Raw genomic sequence first — 14,913 nt, 5'->3', positions numbered from 1 at the left:
CTGAGTGCGGAAGACAACGGTCGTCTGCTTATCGCCTGCTTCTCTCATAACTACATGCGGTCAACAATAATCTAAAAATGTGGAATATTTCAGATATTATTTCATAATAAACAGTTTACAATTGGCGTTTTTATAAAACTCTAGGTGTTTTAATGCATTTTAATTACCTACGCTTTATTTTGTGTTTATTGTGCTTTCAAGGAGCTCGACCAGGGGGCGCAAATTACAGCGAAATCACTATCTCCTAGCCAGATCGCGATACGCAGATCAGAATAGCCTTGATTCCGATCAGGCCTGTTCGTGATGTAGTAGCACCTAATCCTGATGGTGGTTAATTCAGATCGGCACTGCTCGCAATTTAAAATGCCCGTCTTACACGGGTATAAGAAAGAACAACTGCGGAGTCACCGGGTTGATAATGAAAATTGAACAAACTGACTGATACTGTATAGCTCTTGCATCAGCAAGACTTCCCTAACATTACCTATCAAAGAAATCATTTTCTTGCGCAGACCGTAAACTTTTTTTTCTCGCTCGCGTATGGCGCATTCTTGGCTTTAAAGTAGTATACGCGCACGTGCATATTACACCTATGAGGCCGCCCAAGGGCATTATTTCACCATCCCACTTCCGATCTTGCAGATCTGGTAAGTCTTAACTGGAGTAGCCATGCCTTTTGCTGCGGCACTATTTGAGGGCGTATTTTGAAAAAAATTATCTTTTTTTGGTCTTTCCCACCGAGATCGTATAAGCAGTCATTATTTCTGCCCGAAATTGCGAGCAATCTCGAAGGCAGTGGTTAAGTGCCTCACTATTTCACGTGAACTACCATAATGGCCGCGGCGGCTGCATTTTAGATGCAGGCGAGAATGCTTGAGGCCCGTGTGCTCAGATTTGGGTGCACGTTAAAGAACACCAGGCGGTTGAAATTTCCGGGACCCTCCACTACGGCGTCTCTCATAATGATATGGTAGTTTACGGGACGTTAAACACCATATATCGATCAATCAACTTCCATAAGAGGTTGCGCGCTCTCAGCAGTTCTCAACACTGGTTATATTGGCTGCATTGATAAAAGCTGGCAAAATAATGGCTGTCGTTGGGCAGTTCTAGCTGATTCTGGCTAAATGTGGCGAAACGATTGCAAATGCTTCCTTAATGCTGGATACCTACTGTTATGTAATCAATAACACCTTCAGTCAAGTTCAGTTGAATTCAGGAAATGGTCAATTCAGTTGAGGTGTAGTTATCGTCAAGCATGCTGGCTCGCAAACCAGCCTCTTCGTTGAAATTTTTAGCTGCCTAATTTGAGTCAACTTTTTATAGATTCTTGCTTGCCGCATTCTTCCCTCCCGTTGTCCAATTAACGTGTTCAAAGGCAATCACATTAGACCCTTAATTTTCTCTGGAACTCCTGCCACATGTCTTTGTGTTGGACTAAGCGAGTTGCCAGAAAGCTTCTATTAATTATGGTAAATGAGTGTTTTTTGAAATATATATGTTTTGTTCCTATTAGAAATATACTTTGATATTTAAAATGTGCCTAGAGCAGTGAATAACTGATATAAAGTTGATTCAGTTACCCAAATATTAAAGAATTATTTGTGTGACCCATGTCTCCCTTAGAGTTACCCTGCAATAAGCCGCAAGAACAGGTGGTCTCTATTGGACACAACATTAAATTTTTTTATCGCGCCATTTTTTCAGCTGTTTCTCAAGTGCGAACTTTGATCCTCCCTGGACGTTTGCATTGCATGCAGAATCGTCGTTGGTTGACATGTGCTGCGCTCATGAATGTCCCCGCGCTTCACGTAACAACGCGAAAACTAGAGGAAGCGATAAAGAGGCTGACGTGATCGCCTTGTTGATACCCTCCGCCTAAACAAACAAACAAAAAAGCCCCACCTCCCTGAAGGGAATTGTGAAGAAATGCGAATACATTGCGTAGCGCCTATAATGGCGTTTGGCACATGAATACACGGCGTTAGAAGAATAATGTTTTCTTTTTTTTCGTCCACCGTGCAGCCAATATCGCCGCTTGCCACACGTGGCGTTTTTATGTCGCGAGAAACGCTGTATGCGTTTCCAGCTCTAGTAGCTAGTGTGCACGTTTAAAGTAAGAACGCGTATCCGCAGCTGTTGCTGACAGCTGGTGACACCGAAGCGTGACATGGTGCGGGCTCTGGTTGGTATAGACGTACACGCCCGCAGCTGTAGCTATGGGAAAGGGTGATGGATGGATCCCGATGGACGCCCGACATAGCCCGACTAAGAAATGCATTCGCATTTTAAAAAAAAATTCTCTCTCTCTCTCTCTTTGTTGAAGGTGAACTTTTACGTTTGAACTGCCTGAACTGCATATATTAGCTGTCAGTAATCGCGGAAAAAGTGAGAACAGAAAGTTCGCATACACAAGGAACATTTATTTACATATAATGTTAGTTACAGGAATGTCAGAACACAAGCATTATGAGCAGCGTTATTAAACGTTTTGTAGCGCCGAGAGATGTTACGCTCTGTTAATATACTTACGTTTAGGCACACTTATACATTTCCAAAAGAAAATGAATGAGACGTTCACTATTAAAAAAGTGTGTTATAGCTAAGCATCAACACTAGAAGCAGCAATAAGACTAGACAGAGGTAACGCACAACGCAAGGACGAAGAAGGGCCTCAGCAGCGGGTGTGCGACGGGAGTCACGGAAGATAACGGAAAATTACGATGCACAGCAGGTACGAAGATAGGTTGGCTTGAAAAATCTGCATCAGTAGAGAGGAAGAGAGGAGAGAAAGAAAAGGCGACGCCGTTAGTAATGGAACACGAAGTTTCGTAAGCTCTTACCGACACTCAGGATCGGAAAAATTTTCTACTTTTTGTTCATGCTATTTTCGTTCAACCCACAAGCGAGGAAGTGTCTTATTTTATTTAATGATGCTTAGTTTACTAGTTAACGTACCTTTTAACGGTTCTGTACAGGAAAACTACCTGATACCAGAACCGCTCTTCGAAATCAACACGCCCTTGTCCCATTGGTATAACCTTCTATGTAAACAGTGGTTGGCAGAACACACGCCCACAAAAGAACTACGTTCTACACGACAGTTTTGACTGATGATGAAGAAGTCAGGTTGACTGGTTGCCTAAAATATGTGACACTTTATTCGAGCAGAACGTGTCCCTTCAGATTTAGGGCTGACGCATACTCGCCGTCTAACTAAATTCACGACTCCGTTCTGGTATGCTTTGAAGGAAATGTGCACATATTGATCCCTCAAGCTGATCACACCAAGGCACATTTAGAGGAGCAATATACGTAAAATACTCCGAACAAACCTTTAGCGAGCTTCGGGAAGAAACGTTAAGTGCTAAAATAGGGGCGAGCAGAGTAGAAGTGTTTTCTGTTTCAACATTAGGCGCCACATCTGTTCTACATTTACGATGGTTTCCTCGCGTATATATCCATAGATACGTACCAGCGCAAGCGTAGACATTGTTTCTCTAGCCGACTATGGCGAGTGAATCAGCCGTAGAAGCCACCGTAGCCTCCGTAGCCGCCAGCGAACGGGAAGTAGCCTCCTCCGAATCCGGCCGAAGGAACTATGGGTCCCTTGGCGGACACATAAGGCGCTGCGGCGGCCAGGCTTGTCTTGGTGCCAGGCTCGTTGGTGCGCACCACGGCGCGGAAGCCCAGTTTGTCGGCCACGTAGTCGACGCGACGGGCGCGGCCGTCGATGTCTGCGAGGCTGTAGCTGCCCACTACAGGCCCATACGCTGCGCCGGTCTCGTAGCGGCTGTTCCTGGCTCCCAAGCCGTTAACCACGTTGTAGCCGAAGCTGTAGCGTCCGAAGTCCTGCGACCACCATCCGTGGGCTCTTTAGTTAGAAGCTGTGCCATAGTTGGAGCATTTATCACTGCTATGTCAACTCAGTTTTGCGTGACATACTCTGCTGTGTCAGCATGCAGTTGGCAAATTCTGGTCCCATTCCTTTTGCTTTACGAATTAGACTTATGACACATACGTTGGGACTATTTTCGAAATAACTTCACCACACCAGCAGAGACACTAAGTTTTGTTCAGTTTTTTTTTCTTGTGTAGCTCATGGTTTTAAACTATGATATAATTCTTCATCTACGATGAGATCGAGTCTTTGATCAACAGATAAATGAAGTTACAACAACTGAAGAAAGTAGGTTTTGATTGTCGGGAACTATTCTGTAGAAACCGTATTTAAAAATACAAAAAAACTACAACATAGAGGTATCAAGAACCTGAGCATTCATCACACTGATCAATGTGAGTACATGCTATTACGTATAACGCACATAGTTGTCAAAGACGCTATCCATGCCAGCTTGTTTAGATGCGATTGTCCAACCGCTTGGTTTCTAAGTCGACTTTACAAAAGAACGCAGACAGAACAGCTAGGTAGGGGCCCAGTTACAAAGTACTGGTCCACTACACCTAAACTTCACATCACAGATGTTGGGCTGTGAAAGAATGGAAGAGGGGGATATTTCAAAGTAGAGCTGAAATAAATACATGTTTTAGGGTAAGGATATGCTTGAAATACCAAGGGACGTCAGAGAACCACCATCTGAGAACCGCTATGTTGATGTTCATATTGTGGGAACTCAACTGATTGACAAAGCGATGGGCAAAATATTTAGCTGGATATGACACAACTGTACTCTGCTGCATTACTTCTGTTTTAAACACCTATTGCTACTTTTTAAAAGTAAAATCCACGGACTGCAGGGTGTGTAAAATGCAGAGCAATGGTGAATATTGTAATAAAGCACCAGACAGAATAAAGCACCAGATATGTAGGTCACTACATGGTATCGTTTTCTTGAGTTCCATTTGTGAAATTTAAAAACCAATGCATGTTGTCGCTGAAGATTGCTTTTGAATACTCTGTGGATGACAGCTCACATCTTGCTTCCTGTGAGTTGTACTAAATCCTCCATGTGGCGCTATGGCCCCGGCTGCAGCCATAGCTGCTAGGCTCAGGATAGTTGCCACCTGCAGAAAGTTTTGAAAAGAGAGAGAGGAAGAAAAAAATAGACCCACTTAGTCAGCAATCTTAGTCAGAAGTCATTCCAAGCACTTGATGTTGTTAATATTTTATATTTTAGCAAACACTAAACAGTGAGGCAATAAATACCTTTTGGATATCGATATGTTTGGCATATAAAAAAAAAACCCCACCCATTGAGGTATCAACGTCTCAGCGATCTGTCTGCAAGCGCTGCCAAACTTCAGTGTTTGCCAAAGTGCCTATAATACATTTTTGTGTTCTTAGTTTTATGAAAGATGGTTTTTGCACATTAAACCTGTATAGATTAATGGGTGATGACATCAGAGTTACTCATTACTCATTTACTAAAGGATCTGTCACCACTAATGCTTAACCGCCATTGTGGACAGAAACGTTAAACATTTAGAGTGAATTCGCAGGTTCTGTGAATGCCTGAACCTGATTGGCTTTACGGTGCGTCGTACCCGCCTTTATACATTATACCTACAATGAAGCGAGGGGAAACGACGTATCAGTGAGGAAAAGGAAACTAGTTCGGTTTCGTGCGCTGCAGAAGGCCTTCCTCGGCACGCGTGCACGCGATCTTCGTTCCTTTCTTTGCAACCCAGTCCCGGTGTCGAGCGCCTTCATTTATTGCCCGTTCCAAATCGATCATTTCACCCTTTCAGCGCTCGAGTGAAGCTCAGCTTGAATTATCGCCAGACAAGTTCCTTCGGAGCGGTGCATGGTGAGAGCGAAATAAAATCGAATAGAAACTATATTTATTCTCCGAAACCGGTTGAATGATTAGCTCGTGCATAATCTGTTATAAATGGTTGAAATGATTGATAAGTGTATTGTTGTTGTTTGCCTCCTTATTGCTCAAATTCATATTTTCTGGAATATAGAAAGAGGGTGCGTGCTTTTAAATAACAGATAACAACGAGAACTACCTCTCGTATGTCTCGGAGGGTGTGAAGCGCTGTTTCTGGGTCGTAGGTTACGGCTTGAATTCGAGACCGCATTCCAATAAGGGGGACATGGCTACGGTCAAAACATATTTAGCAAATCGAGAGGGCGGAAATAAAGGACAATAATCCGCTACGTGTCTCTCGTAGCCACTGTATTGCTTCGGATATTTTAAATTATACATTGAATTCATAATAACAAGCACTGGGGTGCTTTCAATCAGGGAGTCCATATTTTGTTGATAACGGCATCAGGCTCATTTAACCTATGCAGAAAGAACACATTCTAATAAAATTCTCGTTTTAACACATCTGGAGTTCCGAGTATAGGGGATAGCGTACTCTCACAACAGTAAGTGTCGGTGCTTACATATTCTTCGCAACGTAATATTTTAGATGCTTCTGCAGCCCCAAGTCCTAGACTGACAGTTCAATCTTTCAAAGGGCCGTATCTTTAAGTGGCAGGTGACAGTGGGCAATGTCGACAATAGCAACGAAAATCAGTCAGAATAGCTTGACAGCCTCTTCAAATAGATCTATTTTCCTAAAATGTGCGGGTTCTACACCTTACGTTCAAAGTACATTTCAGCGCATGTTTTACGCACTAATAGTCTAGTGGACACTAAAAAATTTTCGAAAGAAAACTTCTTTGTTAGTAGCTACATCCGTCGATACTTGAGAATTAGTGTCTCACGGAGTTTTTAAAGCAACACTGGCCTCAGTGTGGTCCCCTTGTGTACATTCTTTTGTAAGTGCTGGGCTCATTCTTTTCGACTTTCCCCCTTTATCCTGTCATTTTCTGATGCTCACCACGTGAGGTCGCAAAGTGTACTGTAATGGGGTCGATTTCTCAACATGGCGGCTATGCAGGATGCATTCAGTGCTGTCCGAGGATTTACTCGTGGGCTTTACGTACGTCCTGAGTAACCGACGAAAACAAGAGTAGAAAGACCATATTTTCTTCAATTGTAACCAAAAGAAGCCAACAGGTTTGATTGCGATTATTGTCTATTGACCTCAACGGGTTGTGTGCAGAATTCGCTTCACAAAGATTGTCACAAACCGTATGCTGTTTTACTCGAGTAGATAAGGAATCTATGTACCTATAGGATCCAAAGCTTCATCAATCTCTGTCTAATGTTTTTCTTTCTTTGTCTTCAGATAACTTAGCCGTTAAGTTGTGTACCTTTAGGTCACTTTCTTTTCATGATATCGCTCAGCTTTTAGTTTGTCATTCACGACACGCCACTACTTGAATGTTCCGCATTTTGTGAGTGTCTGAGTATTACGTACTAGCCTCCGTATGCCTAAAAACAAATGAGTCGGAATCATTTGAGTGAACTCAGGATTTACTCGTGCTTACGCGTCTATAAATATAGCAGTAGGCATGTCTATATTGCAAAGGAGTAGACCGACTTTAGCACTTAGTGTGCTGAAATATTGCTAAAGGAAAAAAAAACAGCGAGAACACCTGCATTTACATTTTCGATATTTTTTCTCGACGTTGTGTTGCTCGCCAACATTTTAAAACTTCATCAGATGTGACAAATACACTTTGCACAAGACACCCTTTCAATCTTGTAACTAGCGTACGATGCGCGCGATATAAGCCTGAAAAAAACTATACACCATCCGTGATAGGTACTTGCATCTATAAAGAAGTACGCTTCACTCGCTTAGACTTTGCTGTAGCTCCCACAATTGATTGAGGCCACGGAGGGGAACAACAGCAAAGCGTTCAGCAATAGTGTACTATTCCGACAATATTAGGAATCTCCAAGGTACGAAAGGGAAGAAAAAACATGGCGTTGTGGCACTTAAACCCTCAGTAACGTCAGAATTAAGCCTTGTATTTCACTTTTTTGTGCGTCTTCAGCTTCTTAGAGGCACGAATGAATTAGCTAAAGTCAGTACTGTGCAGATATGCCTTTCTGTTTTCCGTTCACAGCCTCGCTATTCATGCTATCGCTGCTCTATGCGTACGTTTTTTGTTCGGCTACAACGGCTGAAAGCTTCCGTTTGCGGCAATGACCGAACGAAATCATTTAACCCTGCAATCGTTCAATTCACCTCTATTTGAAGCTGGGGATTCGAACTGTCTTTCATTCACAAGGAGCAGAAGTGCATTGTTCCTGCAGAACACAGAAAGACAACAGCTCACCTTTGCGATCATGTCTCCTCCTAGCTGCTGGTATTCCCAAGTGACATGCTGTTTGCTCGTGCTGGCCTTATATACTTTCGCCCTACAAGCGGGAGCTCTGCGGGCATCCTTTTTTCTTTGTTTCCAATGACCTTAGACATAAACAGGGGCGGGGGCGGGCGGCAGCTGTTTCGCCCCAGAATGGCCACCCTGCACCACCTTTGCATGACGAGTGGCATCGTTGAGTCAAATTTGAGCCGACCATAACCGGCGCCAAGCTATGTCGCTGAGCAGAAAGTACAGAGCAGTATAGGCTCGCCTCGCCTTCCTGGCACGTTTTTCTGGCAATTTGCGAACAGTGCGTGCCCTTGTTACACACTAAAGTTTCGTTCGCGCTTTGGTGATCTTTCTGCAACGCACCCATGCCTAGCCTCAGCCGCATGCTGCCGTCACATGTGTCGCTGTCATTCTGTTCTCCTTTCCTTCTATTTTTTTCTGGGGGACCGGGGGTGGGGGCGGCTTGTTTCTAAAGAAATAATAAAACAAGATACACATCGGTAAAACAACACAAAGCAGCTGCCCTCCACTTGCACAACCATGAGCAGTAAGTTCGACCTTCGTTCCACGTTCCTCTTGCAAGGTTGAAAGCCAGTTTTGGCCCGGCCTTTCCTGAGGGCGCCAGTGAACTTTAGGATCCCTATTGGGGCATGGTCTAATGTAAGTTACACTTAGACCACATCCAAGCCTTCTAGTGAAAACTGAACGAGGTTTCTGCGCTGGCGAAATTCCCCGTACTATCTTTTTAAATAAAAAAATAAAACAGCGTATTGCACAAAGGTTGAAGGAAAGAAGTGACACACACGGCACTAATTATTCGATTCGCTCAGTTTCCCGGTCTTCTTCAGTCTATTTATTTCAGAAGTATTGCCAGGAAGACTGGCAGACATTGTAGGGAAGGGAGCGCTGATCTTCTTTAGCTTACCAATAAAACTTTACATTAAGAACATCCATACTGTTGAAGAGAATTTTTTTAATGGTAGGATTATGTAGACTCGATTCATACCACTGAGCAGTAACCTTAGTATACGGGGTCTCAATAGCAACATTACAACTGCTTTCCAATTATAAAATAATCACAACAAACTTATAAAAGGAATGGGGTATACCTAAGAGACTAAAATAGCGTGGACGAGAGGACTGCTTAGGGTGGTCAAAATGAAGGTTTATAGTATTACTAAAGTTAAGAATAGGGATGTTCGTGAAAACTGTCTCTGCAAAGCAGTTGTGTGGCCAAGGGGATACAAAGTGAGGTGACAATTACCATTGTTCGCCGTCCGACTGACTAAGCTGTTATAATAAATTTTTCATTGGTTGTGGTAAGCGCGCATATGTATATTGAAAGTTTGAGAGAGTCACTTTTCTCTACAGTTCTACTTGGGATAATTATTGTATACCGTGAGCGTTTTCCGAGATATCTGACTACAAAGTTTGATTGCAGTTTGCATAATTAAGCGTTTAAGGCAATAGAGATTGGCGAAAAGTTACTCCCTGAAGTGAAAGCAGTCAATCGTCGAAATCGTCGGCCGGTGCTCAAAGGGTAATCGTAATGATCTTTGCCTGTGCTAGTCGTCATTTTCTTGCGTGCGTAATTATGTGAACCGCAATTAAAGTTCGCAGCTGGATATCCCAGAGCATGGGCATGCTAAAAGAGTCGTACGAATTGGAACACAGGAGAAACACGACTGCGCCTAACTTCTGAAGTATGCATGCCCATACTTCTTTGTTTATTTCATTGACTGTGACAACAACAACAACAACAACAACAACAACAACAATAACGTTAATAATAATAATAATAATAATAATAATAATAATAATAATAATAATAATAATAATAATAATAATAATAATAATAATAATAATAATAATAATAATAAATTTTCAGATTCCACGCCTTGCGAGAATCAGTTTCGTGAGAAGGAGTCTGCGACTATTTGTGTATGCTGCATATTGTGCCTTTGAGCCAAGCGTCGTAAGGTGGATCGACGAGTTCTTGTAAGTATAGTAGAAGCGTGTACACCGTGGGCTTTCCGATTACACTGAATACACTGGCGGTCAAAGGGGCCCTGCAAAACTTTTTGAGAATGGACAGAAAACACTACCAATCGGTAGTCGAGGCTCCCAAGAACACGCGAATAAATTTTTTAGCGCAGCACGCAGCCTGGAATCCACAATAAAGTCTCTAAGTCAGCTAAAAATTGTTTTCTATTCTCTCGACAAATGCTACTAATACCTTATGTTTCTTCAAATGAAGCAGTAAATATGACTAAGCTTGTCAAAACCAATTGGAGGCTTGAGCAGCGGAGCCTGGCAGGCAAAAATAAAACCGAAGGCGTTACATGATTGCAGTTAATCACACAATAGAAAATATAGGACAAAATAACGTGCTCGTTCGATTAGAAGCACAGGGCATATAAGCTGTAATCATTCCCGTTATACAGTAGTTACAAAAATTGAAAGCGAACAAAAATCACAAAAACAGCGATGTTTCACAATCAAAGTGCCAACCTAAATAATTGCTCTGAAGTATTCTTGCAAATGAGTGCACATAAAAGAACACCAGATGCACAAGCCAAACGACGCACCAAGCTAAGAAAAAAAATCACTCATCACAGCCATTGTATCTGCTATTGGCTGATTTGAGCATGCTGCGCTCTGTCGTTACTGGGGCCGCCATGGGTGGCCGCAACTTGTCCACGCGCGCGCGCGCGATTGCACGGAAAAGCCACGTATTAGAAGAAAAAGAGAGTAAAAGAGCTCAGGGTCACGAGGCACACGTGGCGTATTTTCTTTCCCCGAGTCATGCACCCCCCCCCCCTCCCCTGCTTGGCTTTCAGTGCTTTTATCGGGACGAAACGAGAATGCAATTGCAGCGTGCGACAAACCTTTGCAACTTCTCTAGTACAGGACCGATTAAAAAAAACGTGGTGGTGAATTCGTGAGGCAGTAAGTTCTTTTAGTGAATCCATTTGATGTCTACTTAAGCAAGTGTTGCAGAACCTCTTTAAAGGTCAGCTTATGGTGTGATGTAACTTCAGCACTCACGTTTGGGCAAAGACTTCAGTACTATAGAAACGAAGTACACTTCACGGTGTAATGCTGCTGCTATATCATCCGTAACCTCCGTGAGTGTATTCCTCTTAAGTCGAACAATGCCTGAATATAAAGTGTTGAATCATATAAATAGGAAAGGTAATGTGCATATTAGACTTTTATTAAGGTGGAGCCATCAATGGAACTGCAATAGGCGTTAACCCGAAATAACAGCTGTATTATCAAAGTACACAAGTAATGCTTGTTTGCATAACCACCACTGCAACCACAATTGACGTTGCACTAACATTAAAACTGCATAAGGTTTTTCTCCAAAGCAGTTTTCACACCTGGTGTGGCTCTGTGGTAGAGTACTCGACTGCCACGCAGAATGCTTGGGTTCGATTCCTTCTGTTATACTGATTTTTATTCTTTGCACTCGTCGGACCAACGCTGACGATGTCGGTTTTTCTTAACACACTTGCATTTAAATTACGAATGTCTGTTGTCACCATTCCTGGGTAGATGTAAACTGACAATCAACTGTGGCTCAACCCGCATACCATGGCCTGTGGTATACGGGCATGTGCCACACGTGCCTTTTGGAAAGCGTTGACGACGTACGCAACATAATTTTATTAGTATTAATGTCATGTCCTGACGCCAACCAATTTGGTGTACATCACATGTGTTGAGGATAACAAAAGCACCCAGGCGTAGGCGGCTAGAGGGATAGATAGATAGATCGATAGAAGTGCTCGAAATGCCTTCGGTTCGCCAAGAAATGCTTCGCCTCAAATAGAAATATTTGCTTTTGACAAACAGGCGCAAAAACAAGGTTCCATGTAACAGTACATTTAAACTCAACAAAGCAAGTCAACTGAAATGCAGTGAGTCAATTTAAATGGAGAGCGAGAGAGAGACAAAAAGTGACTGAGCGTTTTCTTTTTTTCTAAAATTGCCCACGCAGGAATTTTGACTACCGGAGAATGTCAAAGTACTTCTAGAAATAAAAACGGTCAGCCCCGCTCGTGAGGTTGGGCGTCACAGATGACGGCCAGGTAGTGATGCGTCTCAACATAGGATGGTAGCCAACCGCTGATCAAAATGGTTTACGATGTAGCAGGTTTGCGCTTAAAAGCAACCAACACCCACGTTCCAGTGGACACACTGAGAGGTGCCTTGTGTTTCTATATATTACACCGTCCTGGTTGCCACCGGCTGAACCCATGGTTCATCTTTGATGGCGGGTCATGGCAAAGGTCAACGCAATTGTTATTGATTCATGTTGATATATCAGATGTCCACGGTGAGTGCTGTGCAATTCTTGCTTGGTATATATGGTTTTGTATGAAGGAAAATTCATAGTAATAGTTATGCTGTTTTGCGTGTCCTATTCACGACTTAACAAAAATTTTGACCAGCTGAGAATCTTTGACGTCCTCTTGAAGCTATATAAATCTACGTGAGCAGTCGTTCTCGCACTCCACTACGAAAATGAACTGCATACGTCTTTTCCAGCTAAACAGCGCGACATTTTACCTGCCAGCCTACCATAGTGAGTCGACAAAGAAAATTAGGGCAGAGACTTCCTAATGACGATTGCCGCAGTCTTTGCGTATAGCATTGTCGCTGACAACGTTCATAAGAGTTTTCACTTGTACTGTGAACATTCGATTGCACGTGGACTCGATGACAGTTTGCTAGCGTCGTGAAACAATTTTCTTCGCTTCTTGTTTAAAAACATTCTGGCCTTTATCACTTTGGCAATGCGTATGAAAAGTACACTTTGGTGATAGTTCGTTTTCTGCGAGAACTTGGAGGAGCATGACTTGTATACCTACGGCGGCTATCATTCGCATAATACAATTTGTCGTCTGTAGCAGAGGAGACAAGACTCTGGCCTCCAGTCTGTCACGATGCTTCCCCGAAGTATATCAAGTATATCAGGTGCTTAGAAGCCATCTCTGATCATTCAAAGGTAAGAGATCGTTACCAGTCAAATAAGTGTGCTGAGATATGTAGGGTTAATTATGTTTTGAGAGAACTATATTATTCTTAACATGCAGGCAGACATTGAGCTTAGTGGGAAGTGTTATGTTGACACCTACATAGCAGTGGTGCATTCCACACGAAAGAGGTGAAAGTTTTTTAAAGAACCAGTCAAAGCAAAGCCGATGAACTTCATTCGCAAGTAAATAGCTTGAGGTAAACGATTTAAAAAATAAATTGACATAAATTTAATATATACGGTTCCTCAGTCGCCTGCTAATCCATCGGAAAATTACTGCCTACCGTGTGGCCATGATTCCACTTCAATGTGAAAAAAAGATTAACAAACTATCGTTTGTCCGCTGTTTAAGCATTCTCAGTGCACCCCACCTTGGCCAAGCATGCAACTTAATAAATCATCACAATCACTTGGCGCTCTTCTTCGGGAAATATGTTCGTAGCCGGTGGTGTGGGCTCCACAGGAATTAGGTTATTACGACTGACACAAGGGTAGCTATAAGAGCATACCTTCCCCACTGTAGCATCAGAATTTCTAAAAACTGGCATCTGCTAGGCGAACAGCTCTATATATTATTTCCTTCGGGGATACCACGATGTCGCTGTGGAGGCCATAATTCACTACACGCACAAACCGGTTAGTTTCAGTACAGCCTTCATTAGTAGCAATGCCTCGCGCTTCGGCATATTATTGGAAGGTTTGCGTAGAGTGTGTGTCGATCCTTCTCCCTAGCCAAGCGTAGATAAGTTGAACGATCATGGAAGTAGTATAGACACTCCACCATTACGAGCAGCCGGTAAGTGGTGCAGTGGAGCGTGGCGTTCTCAACGGTGTAGCGGGCGACGCTTGTGTGAATGCAGTGAAATGAAAAGGACATAGCTGCTGTTCTAGTTTTTCGCATTCTTGATATGCACATTTTATTATACCTCGTAATGTAGACAGTGGTATTTCGATATTGCTTATTCGTGTCGTATTTGAAACAGCGCGAAATCTTTAAAAGTTCGGGCAGAGGTATTTCAGTACATCATTTGAATTTACTCTGACGTTAACAAGTGTATTGCCAGACAGGGAAGCGAAAGAAGTTTGTAGTTATAACTCGAAAAAGAAAAAAAAAAAGCATTTTTCATTGCTAAGGACTCTTTGGCATAGACCTGTCACTTCCGCTAATAATATGTCCTTCATTACAATCGGCTCGAATCTGATTTTACGTGAAGTTTTAGAGTTTTACTGTGAAAACGCGAATGGTTTTATTTCTACAGGAGAAAATGTCGTGTCTTATGCTTCAAGTCCCAAAATTTGACGTACAGTGTTATCGTGAATGGCGTGAGTGTTTGAGCGAACTGGAATTCCACGTACGAGGTCAACAGGGGCATTGCCTGTGAACTCTCTTTAAAATCCGCTAGCAATTTAACACCAGGGTGGCTAACAGAACGTTGGTCTGGTGTAATTTTTTGTCTTCTTCGAGCATGCTGACTGGTTATATCATGCGCATTTATTCAATTTACTTGTTAAGTCGTGGTACGCAAAAAATCATAAATCAAATTGAGGTTAATTGCCTTAATGGTATTTGCGATTTTTCGCTCACTGCGACTTCGCCTCTTTCGGTCTTGCTGTCCTCAATAATCCCCTGCGCTGAATTTTGTTTCCTTTATTTCGATGTGTTATTTCTGATGTATCTGTT

General features: G+C 42.6%; 1 protein-coding gene across 1 annotated transcript; it reads right to left on the bottom strand.

Annotated features, from left to right (window-relative positions):
* Nucleotides 1-2,402: 2,402 nt before the first annotated feature.
* Nucleotides 2,403-8,209, bottom strand: LOC119175507 (adult-specific rigid cuticular protein 15.7). The gene is made up of 4 exons (XM_037426435.2): nucleotides 8,150-8,209; nucleotides 4,936-5,025; nucleotides 3,476-3,852; nucleotides 2,403-2,761 (listed from the first exon to the last, which is right to left on the bottom strand). The coding sequence occupies exons 1-3, from the start codon at nucleotides 8,159-8,161 to the stop codon at nucleotides 3,523-3,525; spliced, it is 432 nt and encodes a 143-aa protein (XP_037282332.1). The 5' UTR covers nucleotides 8,162-8,209; the 3' UTR covers nucleotides 2,403-2,761; nucleotides 3,476-3,522.
* Nucleotides 8,210-14,913: the final 6,704 nt, after the last annotated feature.

The sequence above is a fragment of the Rhipicephalus microplus genome, chromosome X, assembly GCF_043290135.1.
Source record: "Rhipicephalus microplus isolate Deutch F79 chromosome X, USDA_Rmic, whole genome shotgun sequence".
Taxonomy (NCBI): Eukaryota; Metazoa; Arthropoda; class Arachnida; order Ixodida; family Ixodidae; genus Rhipicephalus; species Rhipicephalus microplus.
Note: the sequence above shows the minus strand (reverse complement) of the source record. Positions and strands in the feature narration are given on the sequence as shown.